At 36.8% G+C, this 15,096-nt stretch overlaps 2 protein-coding genes across 2 annotated transcripts; both read left to right on the forward strand.

Moving 5' to 3' along the window:
• Positions 1 to 2,988: 2,988 nt before the first annotated feature.
• LOC145547530 (snake venom serine protease rhinocerase 5-like) lies at positions 2,989 to 4,643 on the forward strand. The gene is made up of 6 exons (XM_081605283.1): positions 2,989 to 3,094; positions 3,325 to 3,511; positions 3,594 to 3,779; positions 4,099 to 4,160; positions 4,263 to 4,387; positions 4,481 to 4,643. The coding sequence occupies exons 1-6, from the start codon at positions 3,055 to 3,057 to the stop codon at positions 4,619 to 4,621; spliced, it is 741 nt and encodes a 246-aa protein (XP_081461409.1). The 5' UTR covers positions 2,989 to 3,054; the 3' UTR covers positions 4,622 to 4,643.
• An 8,199-nt stretch (positions 4,644 to 12,842) lies between these two features.
• On the forward strand, positions 12,843 to 14,623 carry LOC103462834 (snake venom serine protease KN13-like). The gene is made up of 6 exons (XM_081605284.1): positions 12,843 to 13,030; positions 13,250 to 13,436; positions 13,519 to 13,704; positions 14,024 to 14,085; positions 14,186 to 14,313; positions 14,398 to 14,623. Exons 1-6 carry the CDS (start codon positions 12,994 to 12,996, stop codon positions 14,536 to 14,538), a joined length of 741 nt encoding a protein of 246 aa, XP_081461410.1. The 5' UTR covers positions 12,843 to 12,993; the 3' UTR covers positions 14,539 to 14,623.
• The last annotated feature ends 473 nt before the right edge of the window (positions 14,624 to 15,096 follow it).

Consider the following 15,096-nt stretch of genomic DNA (forward strand, 5'->3'; position numbering starts at 1 on the left):
AATATTCTTGCCCATAATTTGACAGATGTTGCAGATCCGTCCCCCTCCTCCTCACCAGGGGTCTGGTGTCTAAACAACCTAAGTCATCAGACTTAGGTTAGATGGAGGGCAGCCAGACTAATTTATTTTGGTAAACTATTATATTTAGCAAAATATTCTTGTTGAGGAGCAGAAGCAGGCCTCCTGATACACATTTTTAAAAAAAACTCAAAAAGGGTAATAGTGGCATTAAGAATAAAAAGGGCTCAAACCAGCAGATGTCACCCTGTTTGTTTTCAACGTTACCTGTAAAATCTTAAGTAAAAATAATTTTTTATGTCAACTTATCTAATCATTATTATTTAAAAAATCTTATTGTGGTATTTGTCAAAATCAATGTATTCAATGCTTGTATTGTCCCACATGTGTAACAGTTCAAATTTTCCCCCTTTTTAATAAAAACAATAACACCAGAAGTTTTGTTACTTTTTCTACCTTTTTTTAAAAAAAAAGATTTTCTGTTTAATCAAGGATCTATGCAAATATAAGACCACTCTGTAACATTCCATACATTTATTACTATTTCTACGTAGTTTCAAAATAAGAAAAGTATCACAACATCTCTTTGCATTAAAGTGGTGTCAAATTTACACAGCGCTTCTTCAAACCCCTCAAAGACTCCCACAATAAAATCAGTCAATCCCAATCACACACAGTTATTCACATTCTCTAACAAAGACAGTGGAACATAACCCCGCTTCAGGCTGACCACAACTGGTTGGGGCTGTTAATTGATCACTCAAATTTGTCTTATGTAAAGTTTTAAATATAAAACTTTGTTTCTCCCACTACATGTCGGCTGCTACATGTTGGCTTGTGTTCTTGATCAGCTCATGTGAGATCATAAGTGCCAATTTTGCAATCAGTGGCTGGGATTGTGGTTGGTTTTTGGGTGCTACATCTGCATTTCTGCAGCGTTGCTTTGCTGGCTAGTGATGGGTAGATGAGGCGTCATGTAGCGTTTTGACCCATAGCAAAACCGTATTGATACTGTTTCCCTGAATACTGACACAGGCTGGACATTAAACATCACTACAAGCAACATAGTTGACAGACTGATTTGATGACCTAGTCTATACAATAAGATTTGTCATTGTATATTATATATTATTTATATGTTTTACCTTAAACTAAAAACACAAATCCAGCAGTATAACATCCAACAAAAAACATTTGATTCATAGTATATTCTCGTTCACTATCCACCTATACAACCACCACAAAACAAGCAAACACACCAAAACACAAATCTCCTCTGCATCCACCTTCCTTATTTCAGACAGAGTGCTCCACCAGAGCTCAGTCTCTGACACACAGACTGAATCCCTGCATGTCAGTCAGCAACATTACACACACATACACAGGCCAGGGACACACACACAAACTGATCAATGTCACATTCAGACCACAACGGGGTCAACAGCCCTCATAAGACCACTTATAAGGACCCATACTCAGAATATGCATAATAGGGCCAACTTCCCTCAACAGAACACTCAAAAGAAATAAACTAAAAATGATGTCAAATTCCCTTGTACCGATTTTCCTTTATTTTCCATCATTTAAGTGCTCCCCAAGAACTCTATAAAACAGAGAGACCTTTTAGAATGGTCTTACTTTAAAATTACCCTTGTAGCAGAAAGACACTTCGTCAAGTTCATTGGTTATGTAGGCAGCAAAACCCAGATGCACCTTCTCCCGTTTACTCCATTAAATTCTTAATCCACCATAAACTACACTGTACTCTTCAATTTAGGAACAGAACACCACAGACACCAGCCCTCTCAAATTATTTGCATTCAATTAAACAAATACAATTTTCTATTTACCTTTCCTTTTGTTTCTGTTGGTCGACCAAGAGTTCGGTATCTGGTGTGCTCTGTTCAATTTTCAAATCACTAACTTTCATACATCCTTGTTGGGCCTCCATTTCTAGAGAATTATCCTTTCTCTATTCTAAATTCATGATGTCTGAGTTTGAAGAAGAGTCAGTGAGTTGAATTCATGAATTCTATTTATTAATACCAAAATACAACTGGTCCATTTCTAATCCTACCTAAAAGAACTAAAAGGACAAAATGGCATCCAAGAACAGTTTGTGATCCCCTTTGTTGGCCTATATCTAAGCCACACCATAAAGAAAGCATTCCCTGGTGTAACACATACTCTAATCTTTGCTTTGAGGGGGTTTCCTAACATGTCATTTCCTTCAGGTTAGCTTTGCAACGAGCTAAAAGAGAGAGAAGAAAAACATAATTATTTATTTTCAATAGAGGCCAGCATAGAAGCAAACATGGAGGTTGGCTCTCCCACAGTTTGAAAACAATCTGTAGAGGGTCATTTTCACAGCTCATCAATAAACACAAAGATTCTAGTTTCAGTAGCAAAGGCATATGTAAATTCTTGTAGATTTTACACCAAACAGTTTTATCTTAGAAAACTCCCTCCCCATCAACTTGAAAACAAGAATGGGTTTCCCTTTCTTCAGAAAATCAGTTTTATTTAATCATTTTTACAATCAAGTTTTCCCTTGAGCAAAACTCTTTGCAAGCTTGTGCACTGCAAAAACAGAAAATTTACCATTTATCTTTAGTCTATTTTCAAGTGCAAATCTCTCAGTTCACTTGAGATAAGGTAGAACTAACTTGCAAGTAACTTCAATTAATAATATCCAATATAGGAGATGCTTGTTTTGAGTAAATTCCAGAATATTGACTCAAAACAAGAAAAAGTTATTGTTTCATTTGCTAATTATTAAAGTTATAAGAGGGGGAAATGTTTTGTTATAAGTGAAATAATCTGTTAATGGAACTACAACTTTTTCAAGATTCTTTAGAACAATGAGATGTTAAAGTTCCTCTGTATGCAGATGACAGAGCAGATCAGTGTATGTCCTGTGATTGGACAGATCAGTGTCTGTCCTGTGATTGGTGGCTTTCTTTCCAGCAGGAAGTTGTGAACAGAGTTTAAAAGCTGCTGCAGGACTGCAGACATTCACAGAAAGCTGGACCAGCAATGGCTCTGCTAAAGGTTCTGCTGCTGCTGCTGGGGCTGGGTGAGTCGGAAACACTGGACACACTGGGGACACTGGAGACACTTCCACTGGTTCCAGGGAGGCCGCTGCTCTCTGTGACTCTCAAACTTCCCTCTGATTCTGTTTCAGAATGAAACTTCTTTGCATATAAACTGTGATGCTTTTTGTTCTTTAATTGTTTATTCTCTTTCTGTTCCTGCAGCCATGTTTGCACTTGATTTCTGAGTAAAGTCCTCCTTTTTCTTCTTCAGGTGTTTCATTGAATTCAGGTGTTTCTCTGCAGAAGAGAATCATTGGAGGTCGAAACTGTGATGACAGGGATCATCTTTATTATGTTCGGCTGGACAGCAACAATGGTACTCATAGGATCCGCTGTGGAGGATCTCTGATCCACCGTCAGTGGATATTGACTACAGCTCATTGCTGGAAGCCAGGATGGTAGGAAAGCGACATGAAGACAGTTTTAACTGTGGATGATCAAGTTTTCTGACTGTTCATTATAATTTAACCTTTTCTTCAGGACTATGGCAGCAGTGTTAAAAGTTCATCCACGGACTGCTGGGGAGCAGAGGCAAGAAATCCGACGAGCTCCTGAGATTTATGCGCTCTTCGGCAAGCAGCATGACATCATGATGCTGAAGCTTGAGACACCAGTATCAGGTGTCCCACTTGCTCAGCTACCAGACTGCAGGCGTCGTCTTAGAAGGTAAGTCTTTCTCTGATCATAATATGACTTCAGGTTTTCTGTCCTGCTCCTCCAGTCCTGCTGCCTCTGCTTCAGCACACCTGAGTCAGGTAATCAGGCCACCAGCAGAACCAGAACCAGTTTAGCTCAGGTGTGTTGGACCAGAGACACATGTAAAGGATGCAGGACACCATCACTCAGGACTGGAGGTGGACACTCCTGTGTCAGTGGATGAAGTCCTTCATGGATTCATTTTATGTTCTTGTTCTTGTTTTTCATAACAATTAATTTTCTACATTGTTAAATTGTATTTTTACATTTTATTCTTATTGTGTTTTAGAGGTGATGTTGTTCAGCTGGCTGGAGAGGGAGCAACGACAACCCACCCCAATAATCAGCGATGTGAGAGAAATATTGAAGTTATGAGAATAAAATCTTTTATTTCTGTCTCTACAGAGAAGGTCAAGTGATGAACATGTTTATGATTCTCATGTTTCTCTACAGTGAGAATTTCTGCTATTCCAGCACATCTTCAGTGTGTCAACATGGATGTTCTTCAGGTTTCAGACGTCCTGCCGGCACGTGGGCATTTATTGTCTGCTCAAGCACCAAACAAGGATATATGCTATGTAAGTTCGTTTCTTCAATATCGCTCCACTATGATTAGAAGACTTTTCTGTTTTACAGCATAAATAAGAATACTGACATACATTTTTCTACAGGGCGATGATGGTGGAGCAGCGATGTACGACGGCATGATTTATGGTGTGATTTCTATTGTCAGAGAAGATGTATGTCGGAGTCCAGTTGCAATCATGGATGTGTGTGAATACCTGGGGTGGATAAAACATAAACTATCATGAAATAAAATTCTCATCAAATTTCCTCTCGCATATAATTTTATAATTGTATCTTCATCAGTTTAATCCACGTTTGTAGAATTAGAATAAATTATTTGTTTTGTTTTTTTCTCACCTGATCTTCACCTCCCTAATGGAGCTTTCTCTTCACCTCAGAAATGAAAAATAAATCAATAAATGCATGAAAAGGAAAAATTTCCTGGCTGATTGTCTTTACATTCATGGTTTAGTTTGTTCAGTTGATATTTTCCCTGAACTGAGTCTACAAACATGACATGAGTTTTAAATAACAAAAGGAACACCAGAAGTAATTTATTTATTCAGCTTTTGTCTTTATTTTACATCAGAAATGAACATACAGCATCTAAACTCTGCAGCTCTGGAGTTGCTATTCCTGATTTAGTTCTAGAGAACTTTAAACTGCAACACGACCAAAGCTGTGCGCAAAAATAATGAAACAGAAGTCACATAATGCAACTATTAACAAATCATAAAATCCTAAAAATTTAAATATAATAGAAAAAACATCACATTATTAATAAAGGTACAGAGAAATAAAAAGTTAAATATCCATCTATCCTTTTTCTTTCGCTTGTCCGGGTTCGGGTCGCGGGGCCAGCAGCTTAGGAACGGAGGCCCAGACTTCTCTCTCCCCAGCCACTCGTTCCAGCTCCTCCGAGGGAATCCAAGGCGTTCCCAGGCCAGCTGGGAAACACAGTCCCTAAAAAAGATTAATTAAAAACATCTTAAAAAGTCAAAATCTGGAATGAAACAAGTTTTAAGAAAATATTTAAAAACAGGTAAAATAATTACCTAAAAATATTTTAAAGTTATTTTATAAATTAAACTAAGAATATCTTTTTTCTGAATAAATCAAACAGCTGTTTGTTACAATCAGTAATAATATCCACTGTCACATAACTAGAAAATAAATGTCTGTTGTGTCATCAGATTGTAACTCATGTGTTTATTTCTGGTTATTAGTGAAGAAAATAATGGATTTCCAATAAATTATTAAATATATTTTTAGTTTTAAAAGCTGTTAAACTCATCATTAAAGAAAACTAAACTAAAATGTGCATCAGACAGTTCATGTAGAAAACAATAATATCTGCATGGATGTGTTGGATTTACGGGCTGCACAGTGGCGCAGCTGTTGTCTAAATAATTAGCTAGCAAGCTAAATATTATTTGCTAACTAAATATTTAGGTTTGAGATAAATAATTAGTTTGTAAACTTAATAGTAATGTAGTTGTTAACTAAATATTTTTATGGCAAGCATTAATGTTCAACAAGTTGTCAAGATCTGTCATTGTTTTGTATTTATTTGTAATTTCTTTGGAAAACATTTGGGTGTCTGATCAGTTTCTCTCAGCATTCCCTTATTGTTGTTGTTATTGTCTTTGTATCAGGAATTTTAATCTAATGTTCACTGACATGAAGAGCTGTTTGAGAGGAACCATTTATTCTGAATTAGTTCTGATTCACTTTTGCAGGTTTCCTAGATTTCCGGTTTGTAAATGCTCCATTTGTTGTGCAATCGTGAACAATGAACCAAAAACTCAGAGGAAATGGAAAGCCAAAAATCCCTAAAGTCTGAATAACTTCTTCACATTAAGTTGCAGATTATTGTAGCTTAAAGACTGAAAACATTGGCTGACAAAACGTTCTTTGATGAATATTAGATGCACTTTTAGATCTAAATAACAGAAACAATGGGAAACAGTCTTAATTTTGTTTTAAATAAAATGTTTACAAAAAAATGTGAGAAAATGTGATAATGTGTTTGTTGTACACAACTGTTTATCTGTTTCAGGAAGCGGTTCATGTGAAGATAAAATGAGAGAAGAAACCAGCTTCTTGGTGGATTGAAAATGGTTGCCTTTTCCACTCTACTGCTATTTAGTGCATATATCTGAAGACTAGGGTTGAACTAATTTTGAACTAACTAATTTCTGATGGGTATTTAGAGGGGAGGTTCAGGTTCATTATTGTCATTCAACCATGTTTCCGTCAGAAATAAAACATCAATATTATGCTCAGTGATGAAATCATTAATTAATAGAGCTTTAACACAGAGAGATCTGGGATTTAAAAGAGCCAGTTTAAGTGACTTTTAACATAAAAATTTACATAAATGGCCACAACAATACTGTAGCATTAATTTGAACCACAACACAATGCCAAACATGTCACAATTAAATAAATCAAGGTCTAAGAACATCAGCATTACTAACTGTGTTTATAGATTTAGTGAAGTCTGTCATAGGGAGGTTAATTGGCTGAGTTTAAAATCAATCACTGATTATTGGTTATTATTTGCTCTCATGTATTTGTGAACAAACCCAGCTCAAACACAAAGATTACACCATATTGTAGCCATGGTAACACAACAATCAAACTATCAAGATGATTGTTTGCATTTTACAAGATAAACGTCATAATTAAATCCTAAATGTACTTTTTTCTTTTTTCTTTGCTGAATGCAAAATAAAATTTAATAGCTCTGTCATTCTCAATGAATGAACATTCAAGTTTTAGAAATATAGTCTGTGTTACAATTCAAGTATTTATAAAGGCCCGGAATGGACCATATGTCAGCAACTACTGATATTTATTTACCCTGTTATCTGAACCTTACAATTCTAGATCTCAGAGGTGCCAACATAGAAAAATGACATAGAGTTAACTCCTTTGAGCTTTTCTGATCTTTAAAGCAGTCTGCAGCCAAGTTGTTATAGAGGATAAACAGTCAGATATTATCAGGGTTTATTTAATAAAATAGCAGCAAATTAGCTTATTTCATAACTTCATAACCAGTAATCTTCTCTCCTCTGGTCTGTTTAACAGCTAGAGTCTCATATCAGCTCAGCCCTCCAGAATATCAGCTGCAGAAACAGCAGCATTAAACCTATCAGGGAAACATAGACTACATTTGCTTTGCTTTGTCCCCACATGATGACAATCATACAGCATGATCCAATTATATATTAGATTCTTGACTAATATGGATTGTTATGTTGTTGCACGACATTTTAAGATCTTGTTCAATGTGCCCCTCTTTAACTTTGAGCCCCTGCCCCTCCAAAGGTCTCTGCACGGCCCTGTGTGAACGTGCAGCTGTGTGCATGTGAGCAGAGAAAACAGAAAAGGCAAATACAGAGTCCTTCTGTCCATAACAAAGTGTTCCTTATGAGTTTCTTGTAACATGTTTTGTATATAAAATCACAAGATTCATAGTTTCTTTTACGAAGGACATTTTAGTTACATTAGTCATTTTGTTTTTCACAATGTGGCATCAGGGTTTTTTTCTATTTTTAATATTCATGTTTGTCCTTAACTTGAACTTTTTTAGCACATTAGCTCCACTTTAAACCAAACTAACTTTTAGCCACATAAAACAGATGTTTTTTTTTTTCTTTATTAGCAGATTAATATGTAATCATGTCATATTACAGACTGTTACTCGCCGGTTCGTCTTGTTACTCCAGGCCACTGTTCCTCTTCCCTTGTCCCTGGTTTCTTCTTGGTCTCTCTGTGTCTCTGGTTTGGGTTTATTTTTGTTTTTGTAAATTTGATTTGTTTTTTTTTTAATCACATTGATTTAGATTTGAACTGCTTTATATTTGATACATTTTCCCTTTTCTTTGACATGTGAATTTAATTTTTTATTTCTCAGTTCCTGGTGACTCAGAGCCATCTGCACCCTCCCAGCCTGGATTGAGTAGAAGACTTGGCCTCGCTTCTGCTGCAACTGGCAGTCAACACTGACCCTCACCTGGGGCCAGCCGACTATAGATTTGCTGTAAACAACCTTCTTCATCTGTGAAGAGAAAAGTCCTGAGTCAAATGAGGCGGCTGTTAATGTCAATTAAACATTTGGAAGTGAGGCCAACACAGACTGCATGGTTTCGTTCACTTCCACTGATGCAGCAGCTAAAACCACAGACAAGTCATGGTTAAATAACAATGCACAAAATCGATGTTATTTTTACACGCACTAGGACTAGTGTCAGTGTTACAGATGCTGATTTTTCTGTAAACAGGATAGAACAATTAGGAGTGATGAGGCAGAACCAAATATGTGCTTCACAAATCCTCCTGGAATCTCTTTCTTGAACAGGTGGACGCCATCGATGTCGAGGCCTACAGGTTTCTTCAACTCAGCGATGATGGAATCCAGAGGCGCTGCCTGGAATCTTGGGCTCCCTGACAAAAAATTTGATTGGGCCCCCTGCGCAGCTGCTGTTACAATTTGAATCTATTTGACCCATAAAAAGTGGCACAATTTTGAAGGCTTGCAACTGACTTGCTTTCTTTGGTTCAAAACTAATAATTAGCACAATATTTACTGCTCATGAATTTAACATCCAACAGTCCACATCCATGCAAGTAGGTTGCTTAAATTTTTTCTATTAGGTTAGATTATGAAAATGTCTCTCCATGAGTCAAAAGCAACGTGCAACTACACATAAAGCAATCCAGACTTCTAAAAATGATATGTAGTTGCATTTTATTCAAGCTGCTGTACCAACATTTTTTCAGGTCAATGTTTTTTAAAATAAAACTTTCACAAAAACTGCAGGTGTGTTTCTGTGTCTGGTGAATGTTTGGTTCAAACAAGCTTGTTCTTCATTTGGTGAAGTTATTCATACTGGATAATGGATCCACAAGTTTTAATTTACAAGTAAGAATAGAAATACTTAATGATAAAATTATTCAAATTAAAGTACATTTATGTCTTTATGTACATTTATGTGGGATTAATCTTTGCTTTGAGATTAATCCCTGGAGATCGGCATCCTGAAATCTATTTTGATCAAAATCTTAATGGGTGTCTTAAGGAATCAGATGGTATTTGACAAAGATTTGTAGTTCTTTAAGTTTATAGCATTGTTTATTTCCTGGTTCGGTAAAGGGATCCTAAAAAGCCACGTTCACAGAAACATCTGCATCTTCCAGCTGCTGCTTTCCCTTGAGAAAAAATATACCGACACAAGTTGGCATATTTTCCCGTCTTGTTTTACTACCTGTATGTGTCATTAGCAGGTGAAGTTATATTGTTGGCTTTACCATGGGATAAACGCAAAACTTGTCCCCTAACTTGTTTCTTGCAGAGGCAGATCATATTTTTTTTTACCTCTAAGAAGCCTCATAGTTTCTTTTACAAAGGACATTTTTGTTACTGACCTTTTGTTTTTCACGTTGTGACATCAGGGTTATTTTACAATTTTTTTTATATTAATGTATGTCCTTAACTTGAACTTTGTTAACATATTGGCTCCACTTTACACCAAACTACCTTTTAGCCACATAAAACTGTTTTTATTAGCAGATGAATATGTAATCACGTCTCTAATTAGTCAAATCTCAGACTGTTACTCGTCGGTTCGTCTTGTTACTCCAGGACACTGCTCCTCATCTCTTCTCCCTGGTTTCCTCTTGGTCTCTTCATGTCTCTGGTTTGAGTTTATTTTTGTTCCTTGGACTTTGTTTTTATTTAAGTTACATTTCTAATTTAATCTACAACAGAACTTTTACATCTCCTGCCTGCTGCATTTGGGTCCACACTTCAACCCCACATCATGACAGATGATGGTAATGAATTGGACTTCAAAGCCACTCTGTCCATCACGGTCAGCTTGGAATGAATATATGTAATGTAAACATTTAAATATAAATAAAAATAGTTTTTTGAAGAACCACAATAAAGTCTAACTTTGTTACAAAATAAAGTGGCAACAATGGACTTTTTTCTTTAAGTTAAGAACTAAAATATAAAAATGTTTTATAGCCAAAATATTTGTTGGACATGATGCATATTGTGCATCTATAGTCAGAGTAATGATGTCAAAATATTGCCACTGATGCATGACGTCCACTTTAGTGGACAGGTGATCATTTGTAGTTTCTCCAAATACAAAGTTGTTATTTGGAAACTATATCAGTAGTTTTAGTCTTTGCTTCATGTCATAATATATTTTTTACCTGCAAGAGTTTCTACAGAAGGAGGGACGGGATATTCCTGAGTGGGTCGGCATGCTTTTCATCTGTCGGCCATATTGGATTTAACTGAATTTTTATGAACTTGCAGTGGATGGCCAGTAGTTAGCAGTGTATTGTATGATGCATTAGTGTCCAGTTCAGTGGTTTGTGTGCATTTTCAAAATAAAAAACCATATAAACACAAGGAAATTACTTTTGGATAGCTGGCCACTGCCCGCTATGCATAAAATGTGTTATTTATATAATGCATGGTCTGAGGGACTAAGAGGGCGGAGTTTCTCAGTCATGAAAGATATTTGGAGTCACAGTTGTGCAGAGGTTTGTGATAGATAGTTAAATCTATCTCAGTGCTATGTGTCCAAAACTGCTATCGTCATGTTTACAAACAGAAAGCTTTAGCGGGTTTAATGTTAAATATATTGGATAACATTTCTTGAGTGACGGGATTGTAGTGGAAGCTTAGGAGTTATGCTTAACTTAGCATTGGAACAATTTATACATGACAAAACCACAAGAATATCACATCCTTCATCTGAATATCCTACCGGTTTAAAATGAAAAGCTATACATGTATGCATTAATCCTTTTATTAGAACGTGTTACCGTTTAAAAATATTTTAAATAAAGAGGCGTTTATAAGAATGAATCAGTATCAGTCAGGGGAAACAGGTTTTTATTGGAATTAAATTAAAGACAATTACAGATCACCGCAACTCTTTTTTGCGCATTAATCCGTTGTATGACAGACTTTATTAAATGCAGCACAGCCACGTGTCCACCGAACTGCGCAGATCACTGAAATGATTGGATATGATTCACATATTACGCGGCTATTACACAGCTCCAATCTCACATAGTATCGCTACCAACATCTATGTATCAAGGTTATTGAACTAAAATATTTTAAATAATACAGACAAAAAGCCCACAAAACAGTGTATTTTGTCCTGATAAACCGCCAAATAATAACATTGCAGACAGCAAACTAAAGCCATTTATAAATATATTTACAAGCTGCCTGTCATGTAAGCTAAAAACATGAAGTAATACAGCAGCTTAATGAAAGCCAGGTATAAAATAAATTAAATAAAACTTACCGTAACAGGTAGGACGTCTTTAAAGGAAATCTGCTGAGTAAGCAGTATGTGACGAGGCATCGATATGCGCATTACCACAAGGTAGGACGGATTTACGGGTAGCACGGATAAACAGAACACCAGCAGACAAGTTGAAGTGTAAAAAAGGTCAACACAAATCTCCAATTCTATATGTTTCCTTGCAGCTATGAACCACATTTCACCACACACACCTACACAAACACCACACTACACACGTGCACACACACAAACCCACTTTTTTGCTACTCTGTTTTCTTCAATGGGAAACTGTGAGAAAGCAGGTGTTCATACAAGTTCTGACAGGAACCTTTTCTGTTCCCGTGTGCAAACTCCACCCACACTGAGTGGACACTCAGCAGACGTACGGGGGAACATAAATACTCTCTGCATGACTAATTTATCTTGATTTAAATCAGCTGGTCAATTTGACCCGGAACAGAATACGTGTCTCAGCTTCAATTATAAAAATCACCCACTGAAAAAAATAAATAATTCAAAATGTAATATAACATTATTTTCAAAACATCAATTTCAAGGATAATTATTGTTTGTTTGTGTCTAGGTTTTGAGTAAATGAGTAAATTGTTATAATTAACCATTTACTTGTGAGAAATAAAAAAAACATTACTGGACAAATATTGATTGAAATGATTAGTATTGGAGTTGATAATCAGATACAAGAATGTTTTCAAATATTTTCTTTGGTTTCTGACACTATTGCATGATTAAACACTTGAGGGTCAAATTGACCCAGGATCGTTATTGCCTTACCTGAGAAACGAACATAAGAGGAGGATTAAGTTATAATAAGGGGAAATGTTTAGTTATTAGTGAAATAATTTGTCAATGGAAGAAGAATCTTTTTCAAGTTTTTTAGAACGATGAGATGTTAAAATTCCTCTGTATGCAGATGACAGTGCAGATCAGTGTCTGTCCTGTGATTGGACAGATCAGTGTCTGTCCTGTAATTGGACAGATCAGTGTCTGTCCTGTGATTGGACAGATCAGTGTCTGGACAGATCAGTGTCTGTCCTGTAATTGGACAGATCAGTGTCTGTCCTGTGATTGGACAGATCAGTGTCTGGACAGATCAGTGTCTGTCCTGTAATTGGACAGATCAGTGTCTGTCCTGTGATTGGACAGATCAGTGTCTGTCCTGTGATTGGTGGCTTTCTTTCCAGCAGGAAGTTGTGAACAGAGTTTAAAAGCTGCTGCAGGACTGCAGACATTCACAGGAAGCTGGACCAGCAATGGCTCTGCTAAAGGTTCTGCTGCTGCTGGGGCTGGGTGAGTCGGAAACACTGGAGACACTTGTGACACTTCCACTGGTTCCAGGGAGGCTGCTGCTCTCTGTGACTCTCAAACTTCCCTCTGATTCTGTTTCAGACTGAAACTTCTTTGCATATAAACTGTGATGCTTTCTAATTTTACTGTTTATCCGCTTTCTGTTCCTGCAGCCATGTTTGCACCTGATTTCTGAGTAAAGTCCTTCTTTTTCTTCTTCAGGTGTTTCAGTGAACTCAGGTGTTTCTCTGCAGAAGAGAATCATTGGAGGTCAAAACTGTGATGACAGGGATCATCTTTATTATGTTCGGCTGGAGAGCAGCAATGGTACTCATATGAGCCGCTGTGGAGGATCTCTGATCCATCCTCAGTGGATCCTGACTGCAGCTCACTGCTGGAAGCCAGGATGGTAGGAAAGAGACAAGAAGACAGTTTTATCTGCAGATCATCAGGTTTTCTGTATTTTCTTTATAATCTAACCTTTTCTGCAGGACTGTGGCAGCAGTGTTAAAAGTTCATCCACGGACTGCTGGGCAGCAAAAACCGGCAATCCGACAAGCTCCTGAGATGTATACGCTCTTCGGCAAGCAGCATGACATCATGATGCTGAAGCTTGAGACACCAGTATCAGGTGTCCCACTTGCTCAGCTACCAGACTGCAACAATCGTCTTAAAGTGTAAATCTTTCTCTGATCATAACATAACTTCAGGTTTTCTGTCTCCAGTCCTCCAGTCCTGCTGCCTCTGCTTCAGCACACCTGAGTCGGGTAATTAGGCCACCAGCAGAACCAGAACCTGTTTAGCTCAGGTGTGTTGGACCAGAGACACATGTAAGGGATGCAGGACACCGTCACTGAGGACTGGAGGTGGACACTCCTGTGTCAGTGGATGATGTCCTTCATGGATTTATTTTTTGTTCTTTCATTGTTCTTCATAACAATTAATTTTCTACATTGTTAAATTGTATTTTTACATTTTAATCTTATTGTGTTTTAGAGGTGATGTTGTTCAGCTGGCAGGAGAGGGAGCAACGACGACCGGCCCCAATAATAAGCGATGTGAGAGAAATATTGAAGTTATGAAAATAAAATCTTTTTTATATTTCTAAAGAGAAGGTTGAGTGAAAAACATGTTTTTAATTCTCATGTTTCTCTACAGTGCCCCCCAATGGTGCTATTCCATCACAACTTCAATGTGTCAACATGAAAGTTCATCAGGTTTTGGACGTCCTGCCGGCACGTGGGCATTTATTCTCTGCTGGAGCGAAGAACATGGATATTTGCCATGTAAATTTGTTTCTTCAATTTCTCCCCACAGTCATTACTTTCCTGTTTTACAACATAAATATATTGATATACAATTTTCTACAGGGCGACTCCGGTGGAGCAGCGATGCACAATGGCATGATTTATGGAGTGATTGCTTTTGGTGGAGATGATGTATGTCAGAGTCCAGTTTCAATCATGGATGTGTGTGAATACCTGGGGTGGATAAAACATAAACTATCATGAAATAAAATTCTCATCAAATTTCCTATCACATATAATTTTATAATTGCATCTTCATCAGTTTGATCCACCTGATCTTCACCTCCCTAAAGGAGCTTTCTCTTCACCTCAGAAATGAAAAATAAATCAATAAATGCATGAAAAAGAAAAATTTTCTGGCTTAGTGTCTTTACATTCATGGTTCAGTTTGTTCAGTTGATCTTTTCCCTGCACTGAGTCTAAAAACATGATACGAGTTTTAAATCACATGAAGAGGAGCAACAGAAGTAATTTATTTATTTGGTTTTTGTCTTTATTTTACATCAGAAATGAATATGCAGCATCTAAACTCTGCAGCTCTGGAGTTACTATTCCTGATTTAGTTCTAGAGAACTTTAAACTGCAACACGACCAAAGAGCTGTGCGCAAAAATAATGAAACAGAAGTCACATAATGCAACTATTAACAAATCATAAAATCCTAAAAATGTGAAAATAATAGAAAAAACATCACATTATTAATAAAGGTACAGAGAAATAAAAAGTGAAATATCCATCTTATCCATTTTCTTTCGCTTGTCCG

Source organism: Poecilia reticulata, chromosome 3, assembly GCF_904066995.2.
Source record: "Poecilia reticulata chromosome 3, P_reticulata-male-v2, whole genome shotgun sequence".
Taxonomy (NCBI): Eukaryota; Metazoa; Chordata; class Actinopteri; order Cyprinodontiformes; family Poeciliidae; genus Poecilia; species Poecilia reticulata.

Bases quoted from the DNA above. Each gene is read 5' to 3' on its own strand.
- LOC103462834 (XM_081605284.1), top strand. From the start codon at position 12,994: ATGGCTCTGCTAAAGGTTCTGCTGCTGCTGGGGCTGG. The intron at 13,437-13,518 runs GTAGGAAAGAGA...CCTTTTCTGCAG, and splicing joins CACTGCTGGAAGCCAGGATG to GACTGTGGCAGCAGTGTTAA. The intron at 14,086-14,185 runs GTGAGAGAAATA...GTTTCTCTACAG, and splicing joins CGGCCCCAATAATAAGCGAT to TGCCCCCCAATGGTGCTATT.
- LOC145547530 (XM_081605283.1), top strand. From the start codon at position 3,055: ATGGCTCTGCTAAAGGTTCTGCTGCTGCTGCTGGGGCTGG. The intron at 3,512-3,593 runs GTAGGAAAGCGA...CCTTTTCTTCAG, and splicing joins CATTGCTGGAAGCCAGGATG to GACTATGGCAGCAGTGTTAA. The intron at 4,161-4,262 runs GTGAGAGAAATA...GTTTCTCTACAG, and splicing joins CCACCCCAATAATCAGCGAT to TGAGAATTTCTGCTATTCCA.